The sequence below is a fragment of the Sus scrofa genome, chromosome 1, assembly GCF_054392235.1.
Source record: "Sus scrofa isolate SSC_HxYL_T2T_F1_AM1 chromosome 1, Sscrofa_HxYL_maternal_Yorkshire_Landrace_v2.0, whole genome shotgun sequence".
Classification (NCBI taxonomy): domain Eukaryota; kingdom Metazoa; phylum Chordata; class Mammalia; order Artiodactyla; family Suidae; genus Sus; species Sus scrofa.
This window is the reverse complement of record NC_139383.1, coordinates 116,341,240-116,368,587: the sequence shown is the minus strand read 5'-3', so window position 1 is coordinate 116,368,587 and position 27,348 is coordinate 116,341,240. Positions and strand designations below refer to the sequence as shown.

General features: G+C 42.5%; 3 protein-coding genes across 11 annotated transcripts in view; 1 reads left to right on the top strand and 2 right to left on the bottom strand.

Annotated features, from left to right (window-relative positions):
• Positions 1-5,168, top strand: part of ANKDD1A (ankyrin repeat and death domain containing 1A) — a 105,523-nt gene extending 100,355 nt beyond the window's left edge. For all 3 annotated transcript variants that reach the window (XR_014809695.1, XR_014809715.1, XR_014809701.1), the window contains one exon: positions 4,237-5,168. The gene's annotated coding sequence lies outside the window, so the exon portion shown is untranslated. The remainder of the gene's footprint in view (positions 1-4,236) is intronic.
• Positions 2,254-27,348, bottom strand: SPG21 (SPG21 abhydrolase domain containing, maspardin). 7 transcript variants are annotated; one of them, NM_001244929.1, is given in 9 exon segments: positions 2,254-2,927; positions 4,279-4,419; positions 6,980-7,087; positions 7,923-8,031; positions 10,415-10,560; positions 12,925-13,005; positions 19,582-19,743; positions 22,524-22,610; positions 26,535-26,777. In NM_001244929.1, coding segments are annotated over 8 exon segments (927 nt in total). In that variant the 5' UTR covers positions 22,587-22,610; positions 26,535-26,777; the 3' UTR covers positions 2,254-2,810.
• Positions 26,535-27,348, bottom strand: part of MTFMT (mitochondrial methionyl-tRNA formyltransferase) — a 41,440-nt gene continuing 40,626 nt past the window's right edge. The window contains exon 7 of the mRNA XM_084987235.1: positions 26,535-27,348. Coding sequence (XP_084843361.1) covers positions 27,337-27,348 — 12 coding nt within the window. The 3' untranslated portion in view covers positions 26,535-27,336.

The window sequence follows — 27,348 nt, the reverse complement described above, 5'->3', positions numbered from 1 at the left end:
GAGCTAGTACCAGGCTGTTGGCAGGCAGAGCCAGGTCCTGGAATCTGGTCACAAAACCCAGAGATCCCTGAGCTGGTTTCAGATTGCTGGTAGGTGGGGCCCATTTCTAACACAGCTGAGTCCCAGGTCCGAGGCATCCCAAATATGTTGGCCTGCAAGTGGGTGGGCCAGAGCCGAGCACGCCCCCTTGCAAGATCTGGCTTATTGGGTGGGGGGGGGGGTCCCATAGGCTGTGGAGCTGTGAATTTCTTGCTGCTGATGTCTTACCTCCTGGTAGGTGAGGCTGGTCTGGAGGGCAGGGCCATGGCCCAGAGGCTGGTACCTTCCCATGGATGGGTGGAGCTGGGCTCTGGGCCCTTTGGGGCAGGGCCATGTCCAGAGGTATCTGTAGGCACAGGAGGTATTAAGGCAGCCTGTCTTCTGGTAGGTGGGACTATGTCCCCACCCATTTAGTTGCTTAGTCTAAGGTGTCCCAGCATTAGCACCTGTAAGCTGGTGGGCCAGGGCTTTGGAGGGTCCTGGGTCTAATAAGCTGGAGGGAGGATTCCACAATGGCATTTGCCAGCACAAGTGTCCATGTGGCAGAAGATGCTCCCCAAAATGGCTGCTACCAATGTCTATGTCCTCAGGGTGAGCTGTAGTTGCCTTCTCGCTCTCTAGAAGACTAAAAGCACCAAGTAGGTCTGAACAACCACCTATCAAATTATTGCTCCTGCCCTGGGTGAGATTTTGTGTGCACCTTTTATGAGCGAGGTCTCTATTTCCCTGAGCCCTCTGGGACTCCCGAAAGTAACTCCCACTCTGCCCCAGCCTCTCAAAGTCAAGTGCTCTGGGGACTCGTCTTGCCAGGGCAGGACCCTTAGGCTGGGGAGGCCAACTTTGGGCTTGGATCCTTCTTTTGGAGAACCTCTGCAACTGCCATTTTTCCATTTGTCCCCCAGCTGGGGGTATGGGACTTGGCTGTATTGAGACTCTGCCCCACCTACCTGTCTTGTTGTGGTTCCTTCTTTATATCTTGTAGAAAATCTTTTCTGGTAGGTTCTGGTCTTTTCCACTGATGGATGTTCTGCAACACAGTTGTGATTTTGGTGTGCCTGTGAAAGTTTGCTTGGCTTTTTTTTTTTTTTTTTTTTTTTAACTGGCAAACTGGTTAATAAATACAGAAGGAAGAGTTCTCTGGTGGCCTAGTGGTTAAGGATCTGGCACTGTCACTGCTGTGACTCAGGTTGCTGCTGTGATGCAGGTTTGATCCCTGGCCCAGGAACTTCTGCATGCCACAGGTGTGGCCTAAAAAATGCAGAAGGTTGGAGTTCCTGTCGTGGCTCAGTGGTTAACGAATCCAACTAGGAACCATGAGGTTGCAGGTTCCATCCCTGGCCTTGCTCAGTGGGTTAAAGATCTGGCATTGCCGTGAGCGGTGGTGTAGGTTGCAGATGCAGCTCAGATCTGGCATGGCTGTGGCTGTGGTGTAGGCAGGCAACTATAGCTCCAATTTGACTCCTAGCCTGGGAACTTCCATATGCCATGGGTACATCCCTAAGAAAGACAAAAAAATAAATAAGCTTTAAGAGAGATTTTAATCAAATACAAAGTGTGAACTTTGGAAGTTGATTAGAACAAGTCACCCATAAAAAGACATTTATGAAATAATGAAATAGGAATATTGGCAGGATGTTAGATAATACAAAGGAATTACTGGTGAAATTTTTTAAGTGTGATAATGGCATTATTTTATCTCTCTCTCTTTTTTGGGGTGGGGGGCTTAACCTGTGGCATGTGGAAATTCCAGATCCAGGGATCAAACCCATGCCACAGCAGTTACAATGCCAGATCCTTAACCTGCTGCACCATAGGAGAACTCTATTTCTATATACACCTTCAACAGATAAAATATTTACAGATGATATAAGGTATCAGAAATTGCCTTAAAATAATTCAGTGATGTATGTCTGGAAAAAGTGAGGATGGGATAAGAGATGATAATTTTTTAAGCCAGGTGACGAGCATTATTTTCTCTACATATGTTGAAAATTTTTCACTGAAGGGAAAAAAGAAGGCATGAGAAGTACCTGGCACACAGCGGAAGCTCAATAAATGACAGTTCCTATAACCTAACAATGAGCAAACTGCACTTTAGAAAAATTACCTAACTTACCTAAAGTCGCACAGACTTGGCAAACACCACTCTGCTCTCAGAAAGCCCAATGTGTAGGTAGTTTGGTTGGCAGCTACAATAATCACAAAGCCACTCACTAAAGTTGAATTTTTATTCCAAAGACTGCAGTGGGTAGAAAGACAACAGCCAAAACTGAAAACAATTCGCTGAACTGAAATTAGAAGTCATTGATTTGCAGGAGAGCAAACACTGGGTGACTACCTTGGCACTCAGATAACGGTTATAAACAAGAAAGCATCAAAATAACCAGTGTCATTTTGATACACAATGTGGATGTGCAACATTAACAGCAAATAACAGAAAGGAAAGAAGGAAGGGAAAGGAAAGGAGAAAACCCCACAAAATCCCAAACCTCAAAGAAACAGTGGTGAAGACTTTTGGTAGCAAAATTTTCACAATTCTTAAAATGGGAGTTTTCAAAAGTACTTCTTTAAGTTCAAAGGCTAAAAAAACTGAAGAAGGAATAGTTACACTGGCTTAGAAGAGCTGCCGCCTGTCACGAAGATGACAATCAGTCCTAGTTCCAAACACAGTGATAACCGGTGAACCTGACCAACCAACCAGAGGCCGACTCTCAGGCGCTGACGTCACTGATTGTATGCACACATGGACCACCCATCACTAACAGCCCCAGCTATTGCTCCTCCTGACTGATGCCGAGGTTGCCCTTCTGCACCTCAAGTTCCTCAGCACTGACCATTGACGGGTCAATGGCCGCGTATTTGGTTCCGTGGAATTGCAGCAAATGTATCTGCAAAAATGCAGAATCATTAGGTTAAACATCCTGTCCTGTATAAATGTTTTCTACTTCTGTAATTACAAAGTACTAGGGGTAGGGGCAAAATAGGCGTAGAGGGTTAAAATGTACAAAAATTACAATGGAAAAAATAAGCTACAATGATCTATTGTACAACACAGGGAACAGAGCCAGTATTTTATAACAACTTTAAGTGGAATATATAACCTATAAAAATGTTGAATCACTATTGTACACCTGAAACTACAATAATATTGTAAACCAACTATACTTTGATAAAAGTACATATGTAAACACTAAACAATTATAGAAAAATGGGAAACTCAAGATAATTTTCAAAAACCACAATTTGGGATGTTTTTTCCTCACTTAAAATGCAAGCAGTTTTTCCAGGTAACTATAAACTTTTTTTTTTTAGGGCCACACCCGAGGCATATAGAAGTTCCCAGATGAGGGGTGGAAGTGGAGCTGTGGCCACTGGTCTACGCCACAGCCACAGCAATGCCAGATCCGAGCCACGTCTGTGACCTACACCACAGCTCATGGCAACACCGGATCCTTGACCCACTAAGCAAGGCCAGGGATTGAACCTGTGTCCTCATGGATACTAGTCCAGTTCATTATCACTGAGCAACATACAATGGGAACTCCTTCCAGGTGACTATGCACTCTTTATAAACATCTTAAATTGTGGAATGCCGCTTCACAAGTAGGTGTCTACCCTTCCCATCCTCTGCTGTTGTAACACGGGAATGACTGTCTTTGACATGCAAGTTTTTCTGTATTATGATCCTCTACCTAGGAGCCGTTGCCATAGTGAATGACTGGATCAAAGAACATGACTGTTTTAAAAAAAACAGGCTCTTGATACCTTTTTGCCAAATTGCAAAGCTATCATTTCTCACCACTGTTCTAATATCCATTTAGGTAGATATTAGAAGAGATGGTATTTGTTAGTTTATATGTGTGTTTTCAGGCATTAAAATTAGGCCAAGAAGTCACATCATGGCATTCAGACTGAGCCCATTTAAGTCTGGTGTCCTGCTCTGACTGAAATCATTGTGTCTGGGAGCCAAGATCCCGTCGTGCCAAATGGCTACTTGAGTGTGTGACTTCAGGCCTGTGGTTCTAAGAAAACGGATGGTGGGCAGAGAGTCACCCGCTGTCTCTAATATGCTTGAATTCTCCAGTAAATTATGAACATAGACCATCTTTATCAGTTAGTGCCTCACTGCTACAGAGAATTCTGTGTTTCTCACTCTTACTCCATAACCGAAAAAAAAAATCTTTTTTTATATTTCAGACTCTGGGTTCAAAGTGCTCTGGGTTCTAACCTAGGACGTACCTGTACATAGAGGTTCACCTCCGCACTTCTGCACAGGTATGGGAAATTGCCTCCTGTTTTAAGGTGAGCCCTCCGGGCATTAGGGTACAGTTTGTACATTTCTTCCTTAGCTTCAGTTGAAAGTGCACTCTGGTCAAACACCTTTTAAAAACATGAGGCCGAAACTGTCATTTCAGTATATTCTTTTCACATTAAGCGTTACCCCAAGCACTCCTTTCAGGCAACATCACTGAACCTCTCTGTCGCCTGGGCCGCCCCCTCTTGCTCCTCCCTGGCAACTCTAACCCCAACATAAAACATTAGCTGCAGTTTTTACTGCCAAATGTCTTTTGCATTGTTTTGGAGGAAAAATTCTACCATGAATTTCCTTTTTGCCCAAATATAGTTAACTAAATTAGCAGAGTATTAATAGCAAACAATCACTGAAAAATGCCAATTTCAAAAAGATCATGAAATCTCCAAAGAACATTGTAGTTTTATTAATTCAAAAACACTTATATAAGTAGTATATGCTTGATGAAAAAAAATTCAAAAAAAATTTCTTTTATGGCTGCACCCATTGCAAATGGAAGTTCCCAGGCCAAGAACTAAATACAGGCACTGCTGCAGCAATGCTAGATCCTTTAATCTACCACACTAGGCTGAGGATCAAACTCATGCCTCTGCAGAGACTCAAGCCACTGCAGTCGGATTCTTAACCCACTGTGCCACAGCAGGAACTCCTCAAAAAAATTTTTTTAAGAATATAAGAAAGTCCAGACGCTTTCTTGGTGGAGCCACTGTTAGAAACTTGGGGTATATGACTTAAGAATCTTTCAGTACAAAAACCATACAAATTTATGTTTATACATAACACAGAAAATTTTTCAAAGAAATTTAAAAGAAACAAACCTATGAAAATAAAAATAGGTGCAACACCACCTTACCAAAACCTGTAGACAGTTTTTAAGTGACCGTGTACCCAAGTGGTAAATGAAACTTTGAAAGGGCAGGCAAAGAGTTCCTGTCAGGGTGCAGTGCAAACAAATCCGACTAGGAACCATGAGGTTGTGGGTTCGATCCCTGGCCTTTCTCAGTGGGTTAAGGATTCAGCGTTGCCATGAGCTGTCACAGACTCGGCTCCGATCAGCACAGCGTTGCTGTGGCTTTGGCGTAGGCCAGGGGCTACAGCTCCAATTGGATTCCTAGCCTGGGAACCTCCATATGCTGCAAGTGCAGCCCTAAAAAGACAAAAAATTAAAAAATAAATAAAATAAAAATACATTACTTGCATTTAGGAATAAATCCATTATGAGACAAAAGAAATTAAAATAAAAAGTCAAAGCCCCAGTGAGATGCTACTATCAAAATAACAAGGGTTGGTCAGGACATGGAGAAATTGGGAGGCTTATGCATTGTTAGTGGGTGTAAAATGGGACACCCCCTGCAGAAGATAAGGCAGTTCCTTAAAAAGTTAAACACAGAATTATCAAATGATTCAGCAATTCCACTTCTAGGTATGTACTGCCCAAAAGAATTGAAAACAGGAACTCAACTGGGCATTTGTACACCAATGTTCAGCTAGCCAAAAGTTAAAAACAACTCAAATATCTATCAACCAATGAAAAGATAAACAAAATGTGGTATATACATACAATGGAACATTATTAAAGCATAAACAGTAATGTATACTTTAACATGGATGAACCTTAAAAACATTATGCTAAGTAAGTAAAACAAACTAGAAATATAAGTATAATTATATGACTCCATTTATATGAAGAACCTAGAATAGGCAAATTCTTACAGACAAAAAGGATAAAGGGCCCTAGGGATGGGCGTGGGATGGGAGGAAATGGAGAGTTACTGTTTAATGGGCACAGATTCAGTATGGAATAATGAAAAATCCTGGTGCTAGATAACAATGGTAGTGGCAGCACACTGTAAAACTGTAGTTAATGCCACTGAACTATACACTTAAAAGTAGTTTAAATGGTGAGTTCTGTCATGTATATTACACTACATTTTTTTTAACAATATAAGAAACAAGCTTTCTTTTGGCCGTGCCTGTGGCATGCAGAAATCCCCAGGCCAGAGATCAAACCTCGACACCACCGTAACAATGCCAGATCCTTAACCTGCTAAGACACCAGGAAACTCCAGAAGAGAGCGTCTGTGGAGATTCCCAGGCTAGGAGTCTAATTGGAGCTATACGTGCCAGCCTACACCACAGCCACAGCACTGCAGGATCCGAGCTGCACCTGTGACCTACACCACAGCTCATGGCAATGCTGGATCCTTAACCCACTGAGTGAGGCCAGGGATTGAACCTGTGTCCTCAGGGATGCTAGTCAAATTCGTTGACTACTGAGCCACGATAGTAACTCCTAGACTATGGAATTCTTGATTCTCTACCTCATAATGAACCTTCACTTGCTGCCCAGATGTATAGTAAGTAAAAAGCATTATCTATTGATGAGAATAGCAAAAACAAACCAAAATGGGTAAGGACTACCATGCTTGCTTAAATTTATTTTGATTTCAGTGGTATTATTCTTGCCAGGAAAAATATAGGCTAAGCAATAGAAGACTATTTTGGAATTGAGAAACCTGAGGTTTAAAAAAAAAAAACATATCCAAGGCAGCATTTGAAGAGGCACACTGCATCTTGAATTGCATTTTTAAAAGGTTTAGCATCTATTTTACTTAAAAGGAAGCTTACATCCATAATGGTTACGGGGATGTCCCGAATTTTATGAGGTTCCACATAAGAATTTTGACAGTTCAGGGTAAGTCTTGAAGCCAGTTCACTCTGACCCAAACTTTCCAGCTGCAGAAAGAAACACAGGTAAATTTTCTTTTAATTAATTTTTAAATGAATTTCTTCACATTTACATTAAAGCCACAGATAATCTCTGTCCTTATAAATGTGTGGTGAGGCCAATAAGGTCACCACTGAGGAAACACAACGTCTATGAGACCATGAACTGGACCTTGCAAGTGGTGACATTTTTCTACCCTGGGCACCCAGCCTTCCATAGCCCTCAACGTGAGCTGCCTCTTCAACCAGGTTGGCAGCAAGCCCATTCTAACAGCTCAAAGAGGACAGATAAACATGTAAGTGACCTCAGAGCTGGAAGAGGCTTCAAAAACTGTCTATCCCAGTAGTTCCTAAATGCAACTCCAGACCTGCTACATCACACTCACCCGGGGGAGGCAGAAGAGGAGGGAGAGGATAAAAACCCAGACACCCAGATTCTCAGACCCTTTGGCCAGGGATTCCAGATCGGCGGTCTGGTCTGAGACCTTAGAATCTGTAAATTTTGAGGGGGGCGGGCGGTGCCTGCGGCATGTGCAAGTCTCCAGGCCAAAGATCAAACCTGAGCCACAGCAGTGACCTGAGCCCCACTGCACTACAACACTTGATCCTTAATCTGCTGTGTCACAAGGCAACTCCTAGAATCTGTTATTTTTAAAAGTTCCTCCAAGTGATTCTGATGAAGTACTTAGAAGCCTTGGTATCTGGATGCATTAAAGTTAATATGGAAGGTTGCCTAAGAAACACCTCTCATACACACTCGGAAAGACAGATATTTCTTCAGGAACCAAGCAGACATGAGAATTCCCAGTACAAGGTATCCCTACGCCAATGCCATGAGCCTTACCCTGTCCACCATGAAGTCAATGGCATCAGCCATCATAGGGTCCACTGGGCCAGATGAAAAATTTCCAAGAACTATTTTTTTGAGCATAAATGATGGCATCAGCCAAAAGCTGTAAAACAAACAAAACTGATCATTTAAACTTCTAACACTACACATAAATGGCAAATATTCAATGCTGGAACCCTGCATTAGCTAGGTACTTGGGATCTAGAGATAAAAGGACCTAATCTCCTTCAAAGAGCTAGTTGAAGCGTCTAGTTTTTAAATACACTTCCTTAAGATCCCAAAGAGTTACGATTTAATATGATTCAACTTTTGAGAATGTGGAATAATTATAAGCAGTATTTCTAAATGCCTTTACTGAGGAAGACATTCTGATGATCCCAAGATTTTTTTTTTTTTTTTTCTTTTTTAGGATTGCGCCCATGGCATGTGGAAGTTCACAGGCTAAGGGTCAAATGGGAGCTACAGCTGCCAGCCGACACCACAGCCACAGCAATGCAGGATCCAAGCCACATCTGCAGCCTGCCCCACAGCCACAGCAACGCAAGATCCCAGCCACGTCTGCAAGCTACACCACATCTCTCCACAACACTGGATCCCCAACCCACTGAGCAAGGCCAGATACTGAACCTGCATCCTTATGGATACTAGTCAGATTCGTTTCTGCTGCGACACAACAGGGACTCCCCAAGATTTTATTTTCTAACTGGTCCTATATCCAATGGTTAACCTACTTTTGGAAAACTGAACACTTAACATATCAACCTTAAGGTCTGTGTCACCTTTTGATGGTTGATATTTAAGACAGATTTCAAAAATAGCAAAATGAAAAGTTATTGTACCTCCTATTACTATCAATAGATTCAACTGAGCTAATTCAAGGCAATTCAATCTTTATGTATTTCTATATGTGTTAATATTTATTCTATTAATTACATTGAGAGCCATATTAGGATAAACATGAATTTCCCTGAACCTATGCTGAAAATGACTTATAAAAGTGCAGACCACTTTCTGATGCATTTTTTCAGTGAGCTTCCCTCACAAGGACCAGCTGGCCCTGTGGCCCTCTTTCAATAAACTTCAGTGAAGTTTTTACATTCTCTACCCACCCCCCACCCCCAGTTCTTATCTTCTAAAGGTGATGATGCCTTTAAATAGAGGTGTGCTCTGTGAGGGGTGCATCCTATTGGCTTTGCTGGCTCCTGCAGCCTCGGTGTGGCACACAGTAAGCAGACATTTGATAAAAAGTAGTTGATACACAGGAGCACAAACATACCAGGGCAATTCAAACAACATGAAAACTAATCAATGAGCTTTAGCACATCATCTGGACGTGAAGTATCTGTGGCTAAGGTATAAAAGCAACTGCCACACGAATGCTCAGTAAATGACTGAGAAAAGATCAGGAAAAGTTTTTAAAAAATCAAGAGGGCAACATACTAAGCAGATGTGAAAACGATGTTTACCTAGACCATTACATGAAAACCCATCTGATCACACAGGTTGGTTCAGTCTCCAGGCTGCTTTGTAGGGCAGAGCCTAGCCTTGCTAACAATGAAAGAAATGCACATGAAGTCGGCTTTAAGGTACCATTACTAACCTATCAAACTAATTAAAATGATAAAAATCAAGAAGGGAGGACTCAGAGGAAGCAGGTGTCCCGCAGAGCGTTCCATCATTTCCATCTCTCTAAAAAGTGAAAGTGGGAGTTCCCATCCTGGCGCAGTGGTTAACAAATCCGACTAGGAACCATGAGGTTGCCGGTTCCATCCCTGGCCTTGCTCAGTGGGTTAAGGATCCAGCGTTGCCATGAGCTGTGGTGTAGGTCATAGACGCAGCTCGGATCCTGCGTTGCTGTGGCTGTGGCATAGGCCGTTGGCCACAACTCCAACTAGACCCGTAGCCTGGGACCCTCCGTATGCCAAGGGAGCGGCTCTAGAAAAGACCAAAAAAAAAAAAAAGGTGAAAGTGTCAGGGCATGCAGAACATCTGCTGACTAAATGCTCCAGTCTCTCCATTTGGGGAACACACCTCAAGGAAATTACCCAGAAAGGGAAGGAGCAAAAGTAATTTGTATAAAGGTTTACATTAGAATGTGATCAAAAATTGGGAGAAGCCATATGGCTTAAAAAAAAAAACATCAGTCAACACACAGAACTGTGTACACAAAACACTTGGCGGAGCAAGAGGATAGTTATCAGTTACATATTATGCTCTGAAGAGAAACTTGTAAGGGTAGATACACCTATAGTAGACAAAGCCAGATAATGATTTAGAGGAATAGAAACAGCTGAATTTAGAGTTCTTTGCCTTCTTTTCTTCTGCAAAGATGACTGTTTTTATTTATAAAAAGCAGGACAGTTTTAGAAGACCCAAGTAAAAATGGCCCCTCCCTCACTAATGCATCAAAAAAACAAATGCCAACATTTTAAAAATTGCACTGAACAAAAATAATAAAAATGTTGGCTGAGTGTTTACATTCTCACCTGTTGGCAGTCCACGTTTGATTAAAGATAGAAGTGTCACTGAAGGCATTACAGAGGATGAGGGACTGGACTCTGGGAGATTTGTGAGTGTATTCAGCAAACTTCTGGGCCAAAAAGCCTCCCAGAGAAGCCCCAAAGAGATGAACCTAATAGGAAACAAACACAAGAAGGATCCTAAAAACAACGATCAATCCTGAAGTATCAAAAAAGTGCTTTAATCTTCACCAACCACAGAATACTATTGTCATTACCAGTCATTAGAAATGTCTATAGCAGGTAAAAATTTAGGAATATTGCATTTAAGTGCAATGTCTACACCCTGTCAAGAAAAAAATACAACTGTGCATATAGGAGTTCCCGTTGTGGCACAGCAGGTTAAAAACCCGACCAGTATCCATGAAGATGTGGGTTTGATCCCTGGCCTCACTCAGTGGGTTAAGGATCTGGCATTGCTGTGAGCTGAGGCACAGGTCACAGCTGAGGCTCAGATCCGGCATTGCTGTGGCTGTGGTGTAGGCTGGCAGCTACAGTTTGGATTCAGCCCCTAGCCTGGGAACTTCCGTGTGTCACTGGTGCAGCCCTAAAAAGAAAAAAAAAATTGAAAAAAAAGACTGTGCATATAAATTGTGCAAGTTAAAAATATTCACAGATCACATTAGAAAATGAAACCATTCTGTAATTTCTCCTTGAGAAAACTATGATTCATTATTTCCACTCCCAGGTACATACCCAAGAGAACTGAAAACATGTCTACACAAAAACTTGAACAAGAATGTTCATACCCACATTATTCATAATAACTAAACAATGGAAACAAACCAAATGATAAATGGATAAATATAATGTGTGATATCCATACAGTGGGATATTATTTGATAATAAAAAGGAATCAAGTATTGATACAATCTGCAGCATTGAAGAACCCTGAAAACATTATGCTAAGTGAAAAAAGCCAGCAACGAAAGCACATATTACATAATTCTATTTACATAAAATATCCAGAATATGAAAATCCATAGAGACAAAGTAGATTAGGTTGCCAGGGCTCAGGGAGTGACTGCTGAGTAAGTATGGAGTTTCTTTTTGGGGTGGAAAATGTTCTAAAATTGACTGTGGTGGAGTTCCCATTGTAGCACAGCAGAAACGAATCCAACTATTAACCATGAGGTTACAGGTTTGATCCCTGGCCTCGCTCAGTGGGTTAAGAATCTGGTGTTGCCGTGAGCTGTGGTGTAGGTTGCAGGCGTGGCTCAGATCCTGTGTTGCTGTGGCTGTGGTGTAGGCGGGCAGCTGTAGCTCTGATTTGACCCCTAGCCTGGGAACCTCCATGTGCCACGGGAGCGGCCCTAAAAAGCAAAAAAAATAAAATAGGAGTTCCCATCGTGGCGCAGCAGAAATGAATCTGACTAGGAACCATGAGGTTGTGGGTTCAATCTCTGGCCTTGCTCAGTGGGTTAAGGATCCAGCGTTGCCATGAGCTGTGGTGTAGGTTGCAGATGCGGCTCGGATCACACGTTGCTGTGGCCGTGGCATAGGCTGGTGGCAACAGCTTCAATTAGACCCCTAGCCTGGGAACCTCTATTTGCCGCAGGTGACGCCCTAAAAAGACCCCCAAAAAATAAATAAATAAAATAATATTGACTGTGGTGATGGTTGCACACATTAAAATGTCAAAAGCCAGTGAATTATACATTTTAAAAGGGTAAACTGTATGGTATGTGAACTATATCTCAAAAGAGCTGTTATTAAGAAATAAAAGAGGAATTCCTGCTATGGTGCAGTGGGATAAGGATACCATAGCACAGGTTTGATCCCCAGACCAGCTCAGTGTGTTAAAGGATCCTTGGCAGTGTAGGTCACAGATGTGGCTTGGATTCAATGCCTGGCCCAGGAACTTCCATACGCTGTGCATATGGCCAAAAAAAAAAGGAAAGAAAAGAAAAAAACTGGAGTTCCTGCTATGGTGCAACAGGATTGGCGTTGTCTCTGGAGTGCTGGGATACAGGTTCAATCCCTGGCCTGGCACAGTGGGTTAAGAATCCAGCATTACTGCTGCTCAGATCTGATCCCTGGCCAGGGAACTCCGTATGCTGCAGGCAGCAAAAAAAAAAAAAAAGTAATTAATTAAATAATTAATTAAATAAGACAACATTATACTTTACAATGTAAATGTTGCATTAAAACCACCTGTGGAGTTCCCGTCGTGGCGCAGTGGTTAACGAATCCAACTAGGAACCATGAGGTTGCGGGTTCGGTCCCTGCCCTTGCTCAGTGGGTTAACGATCTGGCGTTGCCGTGAGCTGTGGTGTAGGTTGCAGACGCGGCTCGGATATCGCGTTGCTGTGGCTCTGGCGTAGGCCAGTGGCTACAGCTCCGATTCGACCCCTAGCCTGGGAACCTCCATATGCCGCGGGAGCGGCCCAAAGAAATAGCAAAAAGACAAAAAAAAAAAAAAAAAAAAAAAAAAAAGACAAAAAAAACCCAGCTGTAATTCATTTCAAGGTACTCACTTTATCCAATTGTAAATGGTCTAAAAGTTTTCTGAATCCATCACAGAATTCAAGATGGTCCCAATAAACTGGATACTGCAACTGGAATAATAATTTTAAAATTTGTTTTAGAAATGGTCAAAGTAAAATGCAATTCATATATATATGAAAAATTTCATTAATAGCATTTTTTATCTCCTCAAGCTTTGCTCTTTATTCAAAATATATGAAAATTAGGTCTCATCTTCTAAACTTCAAAATTCACATTTTATCTAACAGAATAATTTAAAAAATAAAAAAGCATGCTCTAGTAAGTAAACAACAATTTCAATTCACATTTACTTCCTTTCCAAATAGCTGAGAGACTCTGAAAAAGTCCAAGGGTGAATAAAGCAGAACCCATTCAAGTGAAGAAATACTGTTTTCCTTTTAATCCAATTTCATTCTTTTTTTTATTAAACTATCGTTGATTTACAATGTGCCAATTTCTGCTGTACAGCGAAACAACACATATATATACACACAGGCGCGGGCACACACAGGCACACTCTCTCCCATTCCCTTTCTTATACTATCTTTCATCATGGTCTATCCCAAGACACTGGGTATAGTTTCCAGTGCTACACAATAGGACCTCATTGCTTAACCATTCTAAATATAACAGTTCATTGGGGTTAGATGTACTAACCCCAAAATCCCAGTCCATTCTATTCCCTCCCCCCTCACCCTTGGCAACCACAAGTCTGTTCTCTATGTCTGTGAGTCTGTTTCTGTTTTGTAGACAGGCTCATTTATGCCATATTCTAGATTCCACATATAAGTGATAGCATATGGTATTTGTCTTTCTCTTTCTGACTTAGTATGATTAGCTCTAGTTGCATCCAATTCATTCTGAACTGTGGCTCAGGAGAACTAGAAATAAAATCTGTTCTAAAGAGAGTTTCCTCTCTTTGTGGTAGCATTTTTTTTTTTTTAAAAGAAAGTACTCAGTAAAACTGTTCCTCCATTTTTGACTTCCTCATTCTATCTGTTTTCTTATAGTACTTTTATCTGTGACCAAAACTTTCAAGTGCTTGATCTTAAGTAGCCTATTAATGTTGATAATAATGCAGAAAAAAAAAGTCACTAATTCCTTTCTAGGGGACTCAAGCTTGTCACCTGAGTTCCCCTCTCTTTAATATATGTAAAACCCATCTGATAGGCTTGTTGTTTTAAGCACTTAGATTCATTTTGTCATTGACAAATCATTGGGATAGAGACTGCCATGTAAGTCAGGGGATAATCTCAGATATGATATGTTACTTTTACTATTAAAATTCTGATTACTACTAAAATTCCGAGTCCACTACCCTGAGGCAGGATGGAAAACAGACTCTCCCTAGCAGAAAATTTGAAAAGTGATTCAGACAATAGCCTAAAAGAAGGGGATAACATTTTTATGTCTGGGCCCTAGACAGGTGGCAAAACTGTAAACCACACACACACACACACACACACACACACACACCTGAGTATGAGTAAGACTGGGACATCTGAACAAGTTCAGTGGATTATAGCAACATCAATGTCTTGGTTATGAAAAAATAAGCAACCCAGTAGAAAAATAGGCAGAAGGGAGTTCCCTGGTGACTTAGCAGTTAAAGATCTGGTATTGTCACTGCTATGGCACAGATCTGATCCCTGGCCTGGGAACTTCTGCATGCTGCAGGCACAGCCAAAAAGAAAAAAAGAAAAAAAAAAAAGAAAAGAAAAAAGAAAAACAGGCAGAAGACCTAAATAGACATTTCTCCAAAGAAGACATATACATGGCCAACTGGTACATGTTAGGCTCAACATCGCTAATTATTAGAGAAATGGAAATCAAAACTACCACTTCATGCCTGTCAAAATGGCCACCATTAAAGAAATCTATGCTGGAGATTTATAACAACAAATGCTGAAGAGGGTGTGAAAAAAAGGGAGCCCTCCTACACTGTTGGGAATGTAAATGGGTACAACACTATGGAAAACAGTATGGAGGTTCCTCAGAAAACTCAATATGGAACTACCATATGACGCAGTAATCCCACTCCTGGGCATATATCTGAACAAAACTAATTCCAAAAGATACATGCACCCCTATGATTATAGCAGCACTATTCACAATAGCCAAGACATGGAAACAACCTAAATGTCCATGGATAGAGGAATGGATTAAGAAGATGTAGTACATTTATACAATGGAATACTACTCAGCCATAAAAAAGAGTGAAATAATGCCATTTGCAGCAACATGGATGCAACTAGAGATTATCATATTAAGTGAAATAAGTCAGAGAAAGACAAGCATCATATGACATTACTTGTATATGGTATATAAAAAATTATACAAATGAACTTATTTACAAAACAAAAACAGACTTCAAAAACAAATTTATGGTTACCAAAGGGGACAGGTCAGGGGTGGACGTGGATTGGGGGTTTGGGATTGGCATATGCACACTACTGTATATGGAATGGATATGGGGACCTGCTATATAGCACAGGGAACTCTACCCAATATTCTGTGATAACCCATATAAGAAAAGAATCTGACAAAAATGTATATGTGTGTATGTATAACTGAATCACTCCGTTGTATAACAGAAATTATCACAACATTGTAAGCCAACTATAATCCAATACAACTTTTAAAAAAACAATGATGGGGTTCCAGGGGTGGCTCACTGGTAATGAACCTGACTAGTATCCATGAGGATATGAGTTCAATCCCTGGCCTCGCTCAGTGGGTTGAGGATCCAGCGTTGCCTTGAGCTGTGGTATACGTCGCAGACTCGGCTCAGATCTGGTGTTGCTGTGCCTGTGGTATAGGCTGGCGGCTATAGCTCCGATTTGACCCCTAGCCTGGGAACTTCCATATGCTGCGGGTGTGGCCCTAAAAAAAAGAAAGAGAAGAATGAAGTAATGCCATTTTCAGCAACATGGATGGACCTAGAGATTATCATACTAAATGAAGTAAATCTGAAAGAGACAAGTACCATATGATATCACTTAAATGAGGAATCTAAAATATGACACAAATGAACTTATCTATGAAACAGAAAGAGACTCACAGATATAGAGAACAGACTTATGGTTACCAAGGGGGAGTGGGAGTGGGGGAAGGATGGATTGGGAATTTGGGATTAGCAGATGCAGACTATTATATAGAGAATGGATAATAACAAGGTCCTACTGTATAGCACAGGGAACTGTATTCAGTGTCCTATGATAAACCATAATCGAAAAGAATATATAATGGAATAATGAATGCATCATGGAATAACTTTGCTGTACAGCAGAAATGAATACACTCTAAATCAACTATACTTCAATAAAATAAATTTTAAAAATATACCTTGGTTGTGATACCCTGCTACAATTTTATAAAATGTTACTATTGGGAGAAACTGGGCAAAGTATAAAAGGGATATTTTTCTATTATTTCCTGCAAGAATCTATAAATATCTCATTAAAATTTGTTTATTTTTTTACTTTTAGACTATACCTGCAGGATATGGAAGCTCCCGGGCTAGGGGTTGAATCTGAGCTGTGGCTATGCCATAGCCACAGCAACACTGGGATCCATAACCTATTAAGCAAGTCCAGGGATCGAACCCACATATTCACAGACACTATGTCAGGTTCTTAACCCGCTGAGCCACAATCAGACTCCTCAAGAAAAATTTAAATGAATGATGGATCCACACAACTTAACTGCTATATACTGAAAAAATACCTAGTAAGTTTCAGAACACCGTGAGGTTGGGCATTCTGATCAAATCTTAAGGCCAGGAGTTCCCGTCTTGGCTCAGTGGTTAACAAATCTGACTAGGAATCATGAGGTTGTGGGTTCGATCCCTGGCCTCGATCAGTGGGTTAAGGATCCGGCGTTGCCGTGAGGTGTGGTGAAGGTCACAGACACGGCTCGGATACCATGTTGCTGTGCCTGTGGTGTAGGCTGGCAGCTACCGCTCTGATTCTACCCCTAGCCTGGGAACCTCCATATGCCATGGTTGCGGCCCTAGAAAAAACAAAAAACAAAACAAAACAAAAAAATCTTAAGGCCAAAGTAATTTTAAAGACATTGCTGGCCTTTTCTTTCTTTTTTTTTTTGGGGGGGGGGTCTTTTTAGGGCCACACTTGCAGCATATGTAGGTTCCCAGACTATGGGTCAAATTAGAGCTGCAGCTGCCAGCCTACGCCACATCTGAGCCATGTCTGCAGCTTACACCACAGCTCACAGCGCTGCTGGATCCTCAACTGACTGAACGAGGTCAGGAATTGAACCCGCATCTTCATGGATACTAGTCAGATTCATTTCCCCTGAGTCGAAATGGGAACTCCTGGCTTTTTCTTGATTTATTAGGTAGCTAATGAAATAGGGAAATCCCATTTCAAAAAGCCTGAGGGCGAGAAGAACTATTCAGCCAGAAGGCAAAGCTATACGACCTGCCAGTTTGGAGCAATAAACACACCATCAACTTTGGAAAATGCTCTAAAGTGAGAGAGATGCCTGTTCAGTTTCCCCCTTCTCCCTGATTGATCAACAGTGACCATGTGGGGAGTTCCTGTCGTGGCTCAGTGGTTAATGAATCCAACTAGGAACCATGAGGTTGCAGGTTTGGTCCCTGGCCTTGCTTGTTAAGGATCCTTGGGATCCTTGTTAAGGATCCGGTGTTGCCGTGAGCTGTGGTGTAGGCTGCAGACGCAGCTCGGATCCCAAGTTGCTGTGGCTCTGGCGTAGGCCGGCGGCTACAGCTCTGATTAGACCCTAGCCTGAGAAACTCCATGTGCCGTGGGTATCGCCCTAGAAAAGACAAAAAAAACAAAAAACAAAAAAACAGTGATCACGTGGACAGGTACTATTGCGACTTAGGCTGCCGAGGGCTGGGATGAGGGCAGTTACTACCCTGCTCTCCTGCAATGCTGTACACTGAGAGGGATTACCAAAAACCCAGAACGAGGGAGGATTGTGCTATAGGGATTCAAACACCTTACGAGGAACAATTCGAACAATTTGAGAATCTGAAGGAGTTCCCACTGTGGTGCAGTCGGAACAGCGGTGTCTTGGAAGTACTGGGTCCCAGGTTCGATCCCCGGCCCAGCACAGTGGGTTAAAGATCTGGTGTTGCCACAGCTGTGGCTTAGGTCACAACTGCGGCTCAGATCTGATCCCTGGCATGGAACTCCATATGCCATGGGAGGGCCAAAAAAAAAATCTGGAGAAATTTAGCCAGAGAAGAAAAGACCTGGGGAGAAGGTGGTAGGCAGCCAACAATAACTAGTTTTCTCAAGAAAGAGAAGGTGGGAGTTCCTGTCGAGCTTCAGTGGAAACAAATCTGACTAGCATCCATAAGGAAGTAGGTTCGATCCCTGGCCTCACTCAGTGGGTTAAGGATCTGGCATTGCCATGAGCTATGGTGTAGGTCATAGAGGTGGCTCAGATCTGGCATGACTGCGGCTGTGGCATAGGCTGGCAGCTGTAGCTTTGATTGGACCCCTAGCCTAGGAACTTCCATATGCCATGGGTGTGCCCTAAAAAAGACAAAAAGAAAAAAGAAAAAAAGGTCTTAACCAAATGTAAAGGATATGAGCTAATTAATGAATCTCACCTCAGCTGTCAAAGACATTAAACAAGCTTTCAGTCCCCTGGACCTTAACAGATCCCTGTGCTGCCCCCGAAGCAGTAGTGGAATAGAAGCGGGGTGAGGAGTTCCCGTCGTGGCGCAGTGGTTAACGAATCCGACTAGGAACCATGAGGTTGCGGGTTCGGTCCCTGCCCTTGCTCAGTGGGTTAACGATCCGGCGTTGCCGTGAGCTGTGGTGTAGGTTGCAGACGCGGCTCGGATCCCGCGTTGCTGTGGCTCTGGCGTAGGCCAGTGGCTACAGCTCCGATTGGACCCCTAGCCTGGGAACCTCCATATGCCGTGGGCGCGGCCCAAGAAATAGCAAAAAAGACAAAAAAAAAAAAAAAAAGAAGCGGGGTGAAAGTAGGATTAGAAATGGGTTCCCCTCCACCACCTACTGGCTGGGTGACCCTTGGGGATTACTAAAATGGTTTGGATCTCAGTTTCCTCACCTATAAACAAAGATAATGCTTCCCACTTGCCAGACTTAATCAGAAAATGCACATATGAGCTGGAGGTAGAGAAGGTTTCCAGTAGAGGTTTGTCCCCTCTGTGCCTCTGTTTTAGTCCCTCGCCACCTTCTTTCAAAAAACCGCTTTTCACATTTTTTGTTTGTTTGTTTCTTTAGGGCCGAACACGCAGCATATGGAGGCTAGGGGTCCAATCAGAGCTGTAGCCGGTGGCTCTGGTTGCTGATACCACAGCCACAGCCACAGCAATGTGGTATCTGAGCCGCATCTTTGACCTAGACCATAGCTCATGGCAACACCAAATCCTTAACCCACTGAGCGAGGCCAGGGATCGAAACCTGCGTCCTCATGGATACTAGTCGGGTTCGTTAACCACTGAGCCACGACAGGAACTCTTCCCTTTCATATTTTAAAAAAGGAAAACAATATCTTACCTCAATAAAAAACATGCCCATTACTATAGTTAATCAGAAACAAAAGCTCATGCACATACAAACACACACACACACACACACACAAAATGTGGACCTGAGTTTTAATCCTGAATCAGTAATACTTACAGCAATAACCCGGTAACCCCAGCCAGTCAAAGCCAAAATCTGCCGGAAAAATACATCTGCAGTCCCGCTGACGGGAGGGAGAAATATGAGAGGACACCTAATATTTCTGGGGCCTGCATCGTAGAGCGACCAGATCTTACTATCGTCATCATCCACAATAATCTGGAGGAAAAGTTATAAGAAAAAAATGAAAAACCTTTGGATTTGGTTTTATATAGATATTTTTAACACTATAATTTTGCTAACAATTTTAATACCACTGCCTTAGTTGTTACAAGCTAACACAAGGTTCACACCAGACTAGCACATATAATAAACGGCTTTGTTCTCCTTTTCCTTCTTCAGTGCTAACATAGTCCATGGAATTGCTTGATACTCTTCTTCCCAAGAGCTGCTTTTTCTATCAGTTTTGAGTTTTCCTTCCCAGCCATGATTATATGAAATTTATTTTGTTTACCATTAAACAGTAAACTTGGTACATGACATCTTATTTCTTCCCCATATCTCTGGCTGCATGTGTGTGTGTGCGCGCGCATGCACAAGCATGTAGGAGGAAGGCAATTTGCAGAGTCATTCTCCAGCGCTGGCCCAGAGGATTCCCTGAGATCATCAGGGTCAGCCTGTGAACAGGGGAGGCGAAAGGAAGATGAGACTCCGGGCTCCTGGGAGAAACTGGGTAGAGATGGTTCCATTCAGGAGATGCTTCAGAAGCTGACCTAGACCTTGCCTCTGAGGGGGCTGCTGGAGAGGAGGGACCAGGCAGGTGCAGGTGTCTGTCCCCAGGGAATGTTTCAAACCAGTCAGGTGCGGGGAGTGGGCTCAGGGAAAAACTGGTGTTTTGGGGAGAAGGAGGAAGGTTATTAGAAAGCTCCCTGATTTAGTGGTTCTTGACCCAACATGAGAAAAAAGATGAGCATTAAATGAGCTGAGACAAATCAGGTGTTCAGCACAAAGTTGGGCGGATACGAGTGTTGAAGAGTGTCAACAGTGTCAGCTCTTCGTAGTCATTGTAAGATAGTTTAATTTTTGCTCTCTTTGGCTGACTTTTTGCTGGTATTTAGAAGAGTACATTAACTGCCTGAACTCTGACCAATGCCAATCAATACTTATCCTACCTTTATATTAAAAAGTTCAAGGTTCTATTTTTCTGAGAGCTATGAGCTGGCGGTGCTGCGGGTCCCACAGTGTCACTTTGGGTGGCACATACTAACCAGGATCACTGGCATCACGAGGAGCAGACGAACAGGGAAGGGCAAAGTCCAGAGGGCCCTAACAAATACCTTCTGGACTTCCCCAAGTGGCAGTACATCTCATGATTATATTTTTGCCTTTTGTATATGCCACTCACATTTTTGCTCTTCATGTCTCTTTTTGCTATGAATGTGGTAAAAAATCTCAATGACCTTTGACAGTGCATAGAGTAAACTCCAATTTTATAGTAAGAAAATGTATATGAGATAAAGATATTCAGATCGCTGAAATTTTCTGGGAAATTATTTTCATAATCCAGTCAGGAAGAAAAGTAACAAAAATAGCATGTTTTTTTGTTTTTGTTTTTGTTTTTGTCTTCTTAGGGCTGCACCTGAAGCATATGGAAGCTCCCAGGCTAGGGGTAAAATCAGAGCTGTAGCCCTGGCCTACACCACAGCCATAGCAATGCTAGATCCAAGCCGCATCCGCGACCTACACCACAGTTCACGGCAACACCAGATCCTTAACCCAAAGATGAACTATCTGTGTGATAATTTAAAATCTAGCACAATAAAATTTCAAGCAAACTTTTCATGACTTGTGGACCAAATTGATGAAAGGAGAAAATCACATCAATGAAACTATTTCCTGTAACTAATTCTGAGAATATTTAGATGTATTGGAGTTGTGTTGGGTCCAGTAACTGGCTTACTGAGTGAGTCCATCAAGGGAACTCACGCAAGTTATGTGAGGGGATGGGACAAGACAAAGAGCAGTTCTTGTAGCACGGGCAGTCACTTCTGGGGTAGCAAGAAGAAACAGGGGCTCCCTTTGGTAAGCAGCCAAGAAGTTGTGTCTTTGAAGCCAGGTTAATTTGATTTTAAACCAAACTCTACCAGGCTGTGTGACCTTTAACACGTTAACCTCCACACACCTCAGTTTTTCCATCTGTAAAATGGGCACACCACTACCCACTTTGTTAAACTGTTGAAAGAATTAAGTTAGAGATACGTGGACTTTCTACAACAATGCCAGGTATATAGCAGGTATTCAGTTTATACTTGGAGACTGTATCTCAAATTTCTATATGAAGAGTAATTCTGTTATTACCTCAAACTTGCATGCTACTGCCACACCTATCTATCCTGAAGAAATATAACAGAGACAGAGATGATCTTCAGGTCACAGGACTCATACTTCTGCAAGGGGATCAGCAAAGAATTGACTCTGATACGACCTTTGTCTAGTGCAATCCCAAACATGTGGGGTTAATTTTGGAGTGAGTCAACAAACTTCAATATAATTGTTTAAGGTTTTTAGACATCCAGGCAAATACAGTCTCCAGGAAGAGTACGTATCATTGAAAACAGAGAATCTGTAACATGCCCCATTGGAAAGCTTAAATCTGAGGAACAGGAAACCGCTTTCCAGTAGACTCTAATTGCACTGACTGCACAATTGCTATTAGCTTTCTACTAAACTATACAGAGAAGTACACATATTCCTGCTTGCTTAAATATATAAAAGCAATTATAAAATAATGAGTATACTCATTCCTGCTTTTACTCTGAATAAGTCTCAAAAGCTGATTGTGCTTGACAGGCAAGAGGTGAACTTTATGCTCTGCAACCCAGAGTCATGATACTTGGCAATAACCTTTACTCTCAAACATTACAGGACAGGATGTCTAAATCACACACAAAAACAATACAAGATTTTGCAAATAAAAGGTGTAGTAAAACCATACATACCTTTTTAAGGGGGACTGTACTTCTAAACCAGTTATAATCAGGAGAGACTTTAATCTCTCCCATGATTAGCTGAAATGGAGGTTAATCCTGAAATAAAAGCATGTGATGTTTCATGTCAAGAATTCATGTTTACATCAGAACTAAATGTAGAGTCTGGTCTAGCTCTACCAACAATACTTTAAAGGGTGAAACCAAGGAAATGGGCTATTTTACCTTGTCAGTATACACTTGAACTACGGAAAACAATTTGGTGAAATCCTATAATCATAGAGCAGAAAGGGCCCTGAGAGAGAATTATTTCAACCCCCTTAGTTCCTCCAGAAGAGGAATCTGGCCTAAAAACTTTAAATGACTTACTCAAGATCCCATGGCTATTGCAAAACCAGGACCACATGCAGAGCAGTCTTTCTGACACCTGACTGCCTGTCCTAGTTAAAAGATTCCAAACTATAGTAGCATCACTTTTTTTTTTTTTTTTTTTTTTTTTTTGCCACACTGGCAGCAACATGGAAGTTCCTAGGCCAGGGATGGAACCTGAGCCACAGTTGCAGCCTGCACCACAGCTGCCACAACGCCAAATCCTTAACCTACTATGCCACAAGGGAACGTCCAGCATTACCTATCCTTTGACAATACCTTAAGAATCCATGTTAATAAAGATGTTCCTGTCTGAAAGAATTCTAGAGAAGAGTCTACACTAGAAAAAGGAGTTAATGTAAGCCTGCTTCCTGATAAATTCATAAAATGCCCAAAATCTAACTCTAGCAGAGTATAACTTCAGAAACTCACATGTAGTTTTTAATGCAAAATATAGTAAAACTTGCTGTTCGTATGGATATTAAAAGTGATATAATGTCCTCTGAAAAATCGATCACAAGATACCAGAATAGACCTGAAGGCACAATAACTAGCAACAAAACATGTGCCTTTGGAAGAAAATGTGTAGTTTTCTGTTATGAGATTAGTGATTTCCAGCTTTTGTAGCTCTGTAACCTTGAAAAAGCCACTTACACTCTTTGGGCTTGTTTTCTCATCTATGACTGTTTCACCACTGTGTCTCCAAAGCAAAGGCGTTATCTATTGACTAAATAAATAGCTATATCCTAAGCTGGCTGAACCAGACAATCCTGGAGTCCCTTTAAACCAGGGTACCTATGAGCACTGGATTGGCTGAGCATCTTCAACTTAAAGGCTGCCCGTCTTTGCTCAGGCATCTGCGTCATCCTAACAGAAACCTGAAAATTATATAGTTCCTTGTTGCACATTCTTATGGCCAAATGAGGAACTTCCACCCATCAGTCTGGAAGGATTCACATGCTTATTTGCATCATGTCCTCCACCCCAAAGCATGCATGGGTTTCCCTTGAGTTTGAGACCCTAGGACTTAACTTTTGGGCTGATTCTGAACTGCCATTTCAGAGGGGCTTCTCTGGACTGATCAGGAGCAGGAGAGTCTAAAGCCAATTAATCTTCTTCCTGGGCCCTCCACATTTGCTCCTTCAGGAACCCAAGGTATTCAGCAGGCACAACTGTGACCTGTAAACTTAAGGTTTACTAACTGAACTCCAAGGAGATGGTAAATGTGTTCATCCAACATTAAACTTGGTTTCACCTTTACATTCTAATAAGGGTCTCTTTTCTCAAGGCCAGGATGGTACTTTTAGAAAAGTTTATTAAAATCTTAAGTGCCTCTAAAGCATCAAGAAAGTCATCAGCTAGTTTTATGCTGAAAAATCAGTGTGCAAAGATGTACTTCTTACTCATACTGAACTGAAGAAATCATTCTCTCCACATCCATTTCCTCTTAACAAATACTAACATGTTAAAAATCAAAGCCATCTGAATTACAGCCTTTCTCTAAGCTGGTCACTGATTTTAACTGAAAGCAGCTAGCACAAATAGTTAATTATGGAATATTTTCTACCTAGACAGACTTGAAATACTCCTATATCACCTAAATATTTCCTAATGAAGACATTTTCTAGTATTACATTACTATAAACAATTACTGTTGTATAGGAGGAAATATCAAAAACATATTTAGATTTAAAAAAAAAAACCTACTCAATAGAGTTATAAAACAACTTAGCTAATTAAAGCCAGAAAGTTTGCTTCTAGGTTCACCAAACTTGGGATAAAATATTCATAGTTTAGAATCCATTGCAATGTACAAACCAAACCATCATACAAATACACACACTCCCATCATAATCAGGCACACACATTCACCGTCACTCATCCACTTCTTCCCGCAACAGTTAAGAAGAAAGATGTTCCTTACCACAGTCTCAGTATTATTCACAATCATCCAACATTATAACAATTTATAACTAATCTTGCTGGACGGAGAGATTCCAGCCAACTGTGACTAAATTTTTGTAGAGGCAAGTGATTTTAACACTTGTGCTGGTTTGGCAGGACATGAAAGGTAAGATAGATACCAAATGCTGCATCTGACCAACTGACGTTTAAGTGAAAAAAAAAAAAACTGCTGCAAAAGGAAAGCAGCTGTGAGTGGTATGAAAAGGCAGTTTGTTCTCCCAGCTCTCTTTCATCCACTACAGGGGAAGGAATACTTCTCCAAGTCATAAGGGGAACATTCTGCATATGGCAAAAAAAAAAAAAAAAAGTTAACTGAGATTTTGACCAAACTGGTCAGAATTAAAGAAAGAATGTGGACCACAAGCTCAACACTGATCTGATCTCTCACAATTCGACTCTTCACAAAAAAAAAAGCACCTGTTCATGCTGGTGGGAAAGGGACTGCAGGAATTTTGCCTTAATCTTGCCTAAGGAAACCCCTCCTCACGAGTGCTCTGGACACCTGGGCCTCTCTGCCCCTTGTGCTTGCTCAACAATAAAACTGTGTGCACCAAGAATTATGTGCACTTATGTCTCAAGGTTTCAACAGAACCAGCCAATTTACAGTCCACTTATCCTCAGGGTTTCAACAGAACCTGCCAATTCACAGTCAATGAAATCGCCTTTACAAATGTCTAAGTCATATAACCAGTTTAACTAGTCAGAGGTTTTCTGATCCTTTATCTCAACAATATGATCGACTTATGGACAATCTGTGATTATTATTAACACCATCAATAGCCAAATATTAGAACCTGAGACTCTCTAGGTGATGCCATTGGCTTTTTAATGTAGGCCTCCATACCTCAGCATACCAGTCCAGAACTATTCTTTTTTTAGGTTTCCTCAGGGGAAGATTTATCTCTCTTTTCTTCAAAAACTTATTTCATTACCTTCTAAACCTCATGGGAGTAAACGCTGATTACCTGACATTTCGACTGTGACACCTCATCTTGTATAGATGGCTTATATAAAAGCTTTTGGAAATTTGGCACACAGCTATTCGATTACCCCTCAGTCTCTTGAATCTTTGTGCCAACAGGAGCTGGAACATTGTAGGTGGAGACAAAGCAGCAGCATATGCAGAATTTATGACTCCCCAGTTAAAGGAGAAGAGGAAAAGTGAGACAGCCTAGCCCTGCTACTTTCCCCATGCCTCATTCACCAGCCTCACACCTGGACCCCACTCAGCAGTGACAAAGGCATTTATCACTTTCAGCCTGAGGTGCAATCTCCAAAACAACTAGTCTGCTTAGAGTTCTTAAAAGTTTACAGAAAAATATGTTCCTGGGCCGCAGCAGTGTAGCCCCAAGATAGGATTACAAGAATGTACCCAGGTCAAGCGTCCTCCACCTCACCCTAGGCGACTCATACACAGACCTCCACCTTCTCCCACTCCCACTATTGATAGCCACACAAAGGCGGGGTCACAGGCACACGGATCTCCTCCACGAACTCAGAATCGACCTCAGTCAAACACACACAGGGACATCCAATCACGTGCATGGTCACATGAACTGATACAGTCGGATCCACACAAACTCACGCCGACAGAGGCAGCCGCTCACAATACAAACCACCCTCACCTGCAGCCACAAACACATCAAACACTCACACCCTCCGCTTCTCAGGGCCCAGCCAAACCCTCACCTTCCGTGGCCGCCTCCAGTTCCCTTTCCCGCCTCCCCAAGGCGGCTTTTCCCTCCAGCACGGGTCCAGTCCAGGGAGGCTGCTGGGCCCGGGTCGGGGCCGGTGGGTGGAGCGCTCTGTACCCGCAAGCTCTGCAGACCTTGGGGGCGCGTTGGAAAGCCGGCCTCCGAGGGGCGGGGCGCGCGGCCAAGCAGGCCTGGGCCACCGCCCTCTCTCGCGAATCTTTCGCGCAGCTGGCCTGAGCCCCGCGCTTCCGGGTTTGGAGGGGCGGGGCCACGTCGCGAGGAAGGGGCGGAGCTGCGTGTCTCCGGCGGTCACCATGGCCACGGGCGGGTTGGACCGCAGGGCTGCACTCCGAGAGCTCTCCGTACATCCTGTCTGATGCGGTCTCCGCACTCGCTCAGGCTGTGGCGGCGGGCGCGGGTAAGAGGTCCGAGGAAATTCTGGGTCAGTTCTAGGTCACCTATGTGATGTGATCACCGAAGGAGAGGTTGTGGGAGTGGAAGAAAGGGGCACTTGACCCTCGGGACCTGCCTTTGCCTGCAGTTCACGCCCTCTTGGAGGAAACGGATGCTGGACGTTTTCTCTCCGCCGTATAAAGCTTTGAGGGAACCCCTTTGGGTTTCAGTCCTTGATGAACAGGGCTTTATATACCCTCTTTTCTTGGCAAGGTTTTTTTTCCTTTGCACAGCCACCGACGGCCTTCATAATCCTCCACTGTAACGTTCCCGCCTCCCTTCCCAGGCTTGTGCTGACGTTCTGGGGATTTCCGGGAACAGCTCCCACTGAACCTCCAACTCCCTCATCGTTTTCC

What these genes read in the sequence shown, in the direction of transcription:
- SPG21 (XM_021072177.2), bottom strand. Translation starts at nt 26,855, where the DNA reads ATGGTGACCGCCGGAGACACGCAGCTCCGCCCCTTCCTCGCGACGTGG. An exon ending in ACTGGAGGCGGCCACGGAAG is followed by an intron (nt 19,744 to 26,534) that starts GTGAGGGTTTGG and finishes CTTTTCCTCCAG; the next exon opens with ATTATTGTGGATGATGACGA. An exon ending in TTGACTTCATGGTGGACAGG is followed by an intron (nt 7,088 to 7,922) that starts GTAAGGCTCATG and finishes TTCTTTCTGCAG; the next exon opens with CTGGAAAGTTTGGGTCAGAG.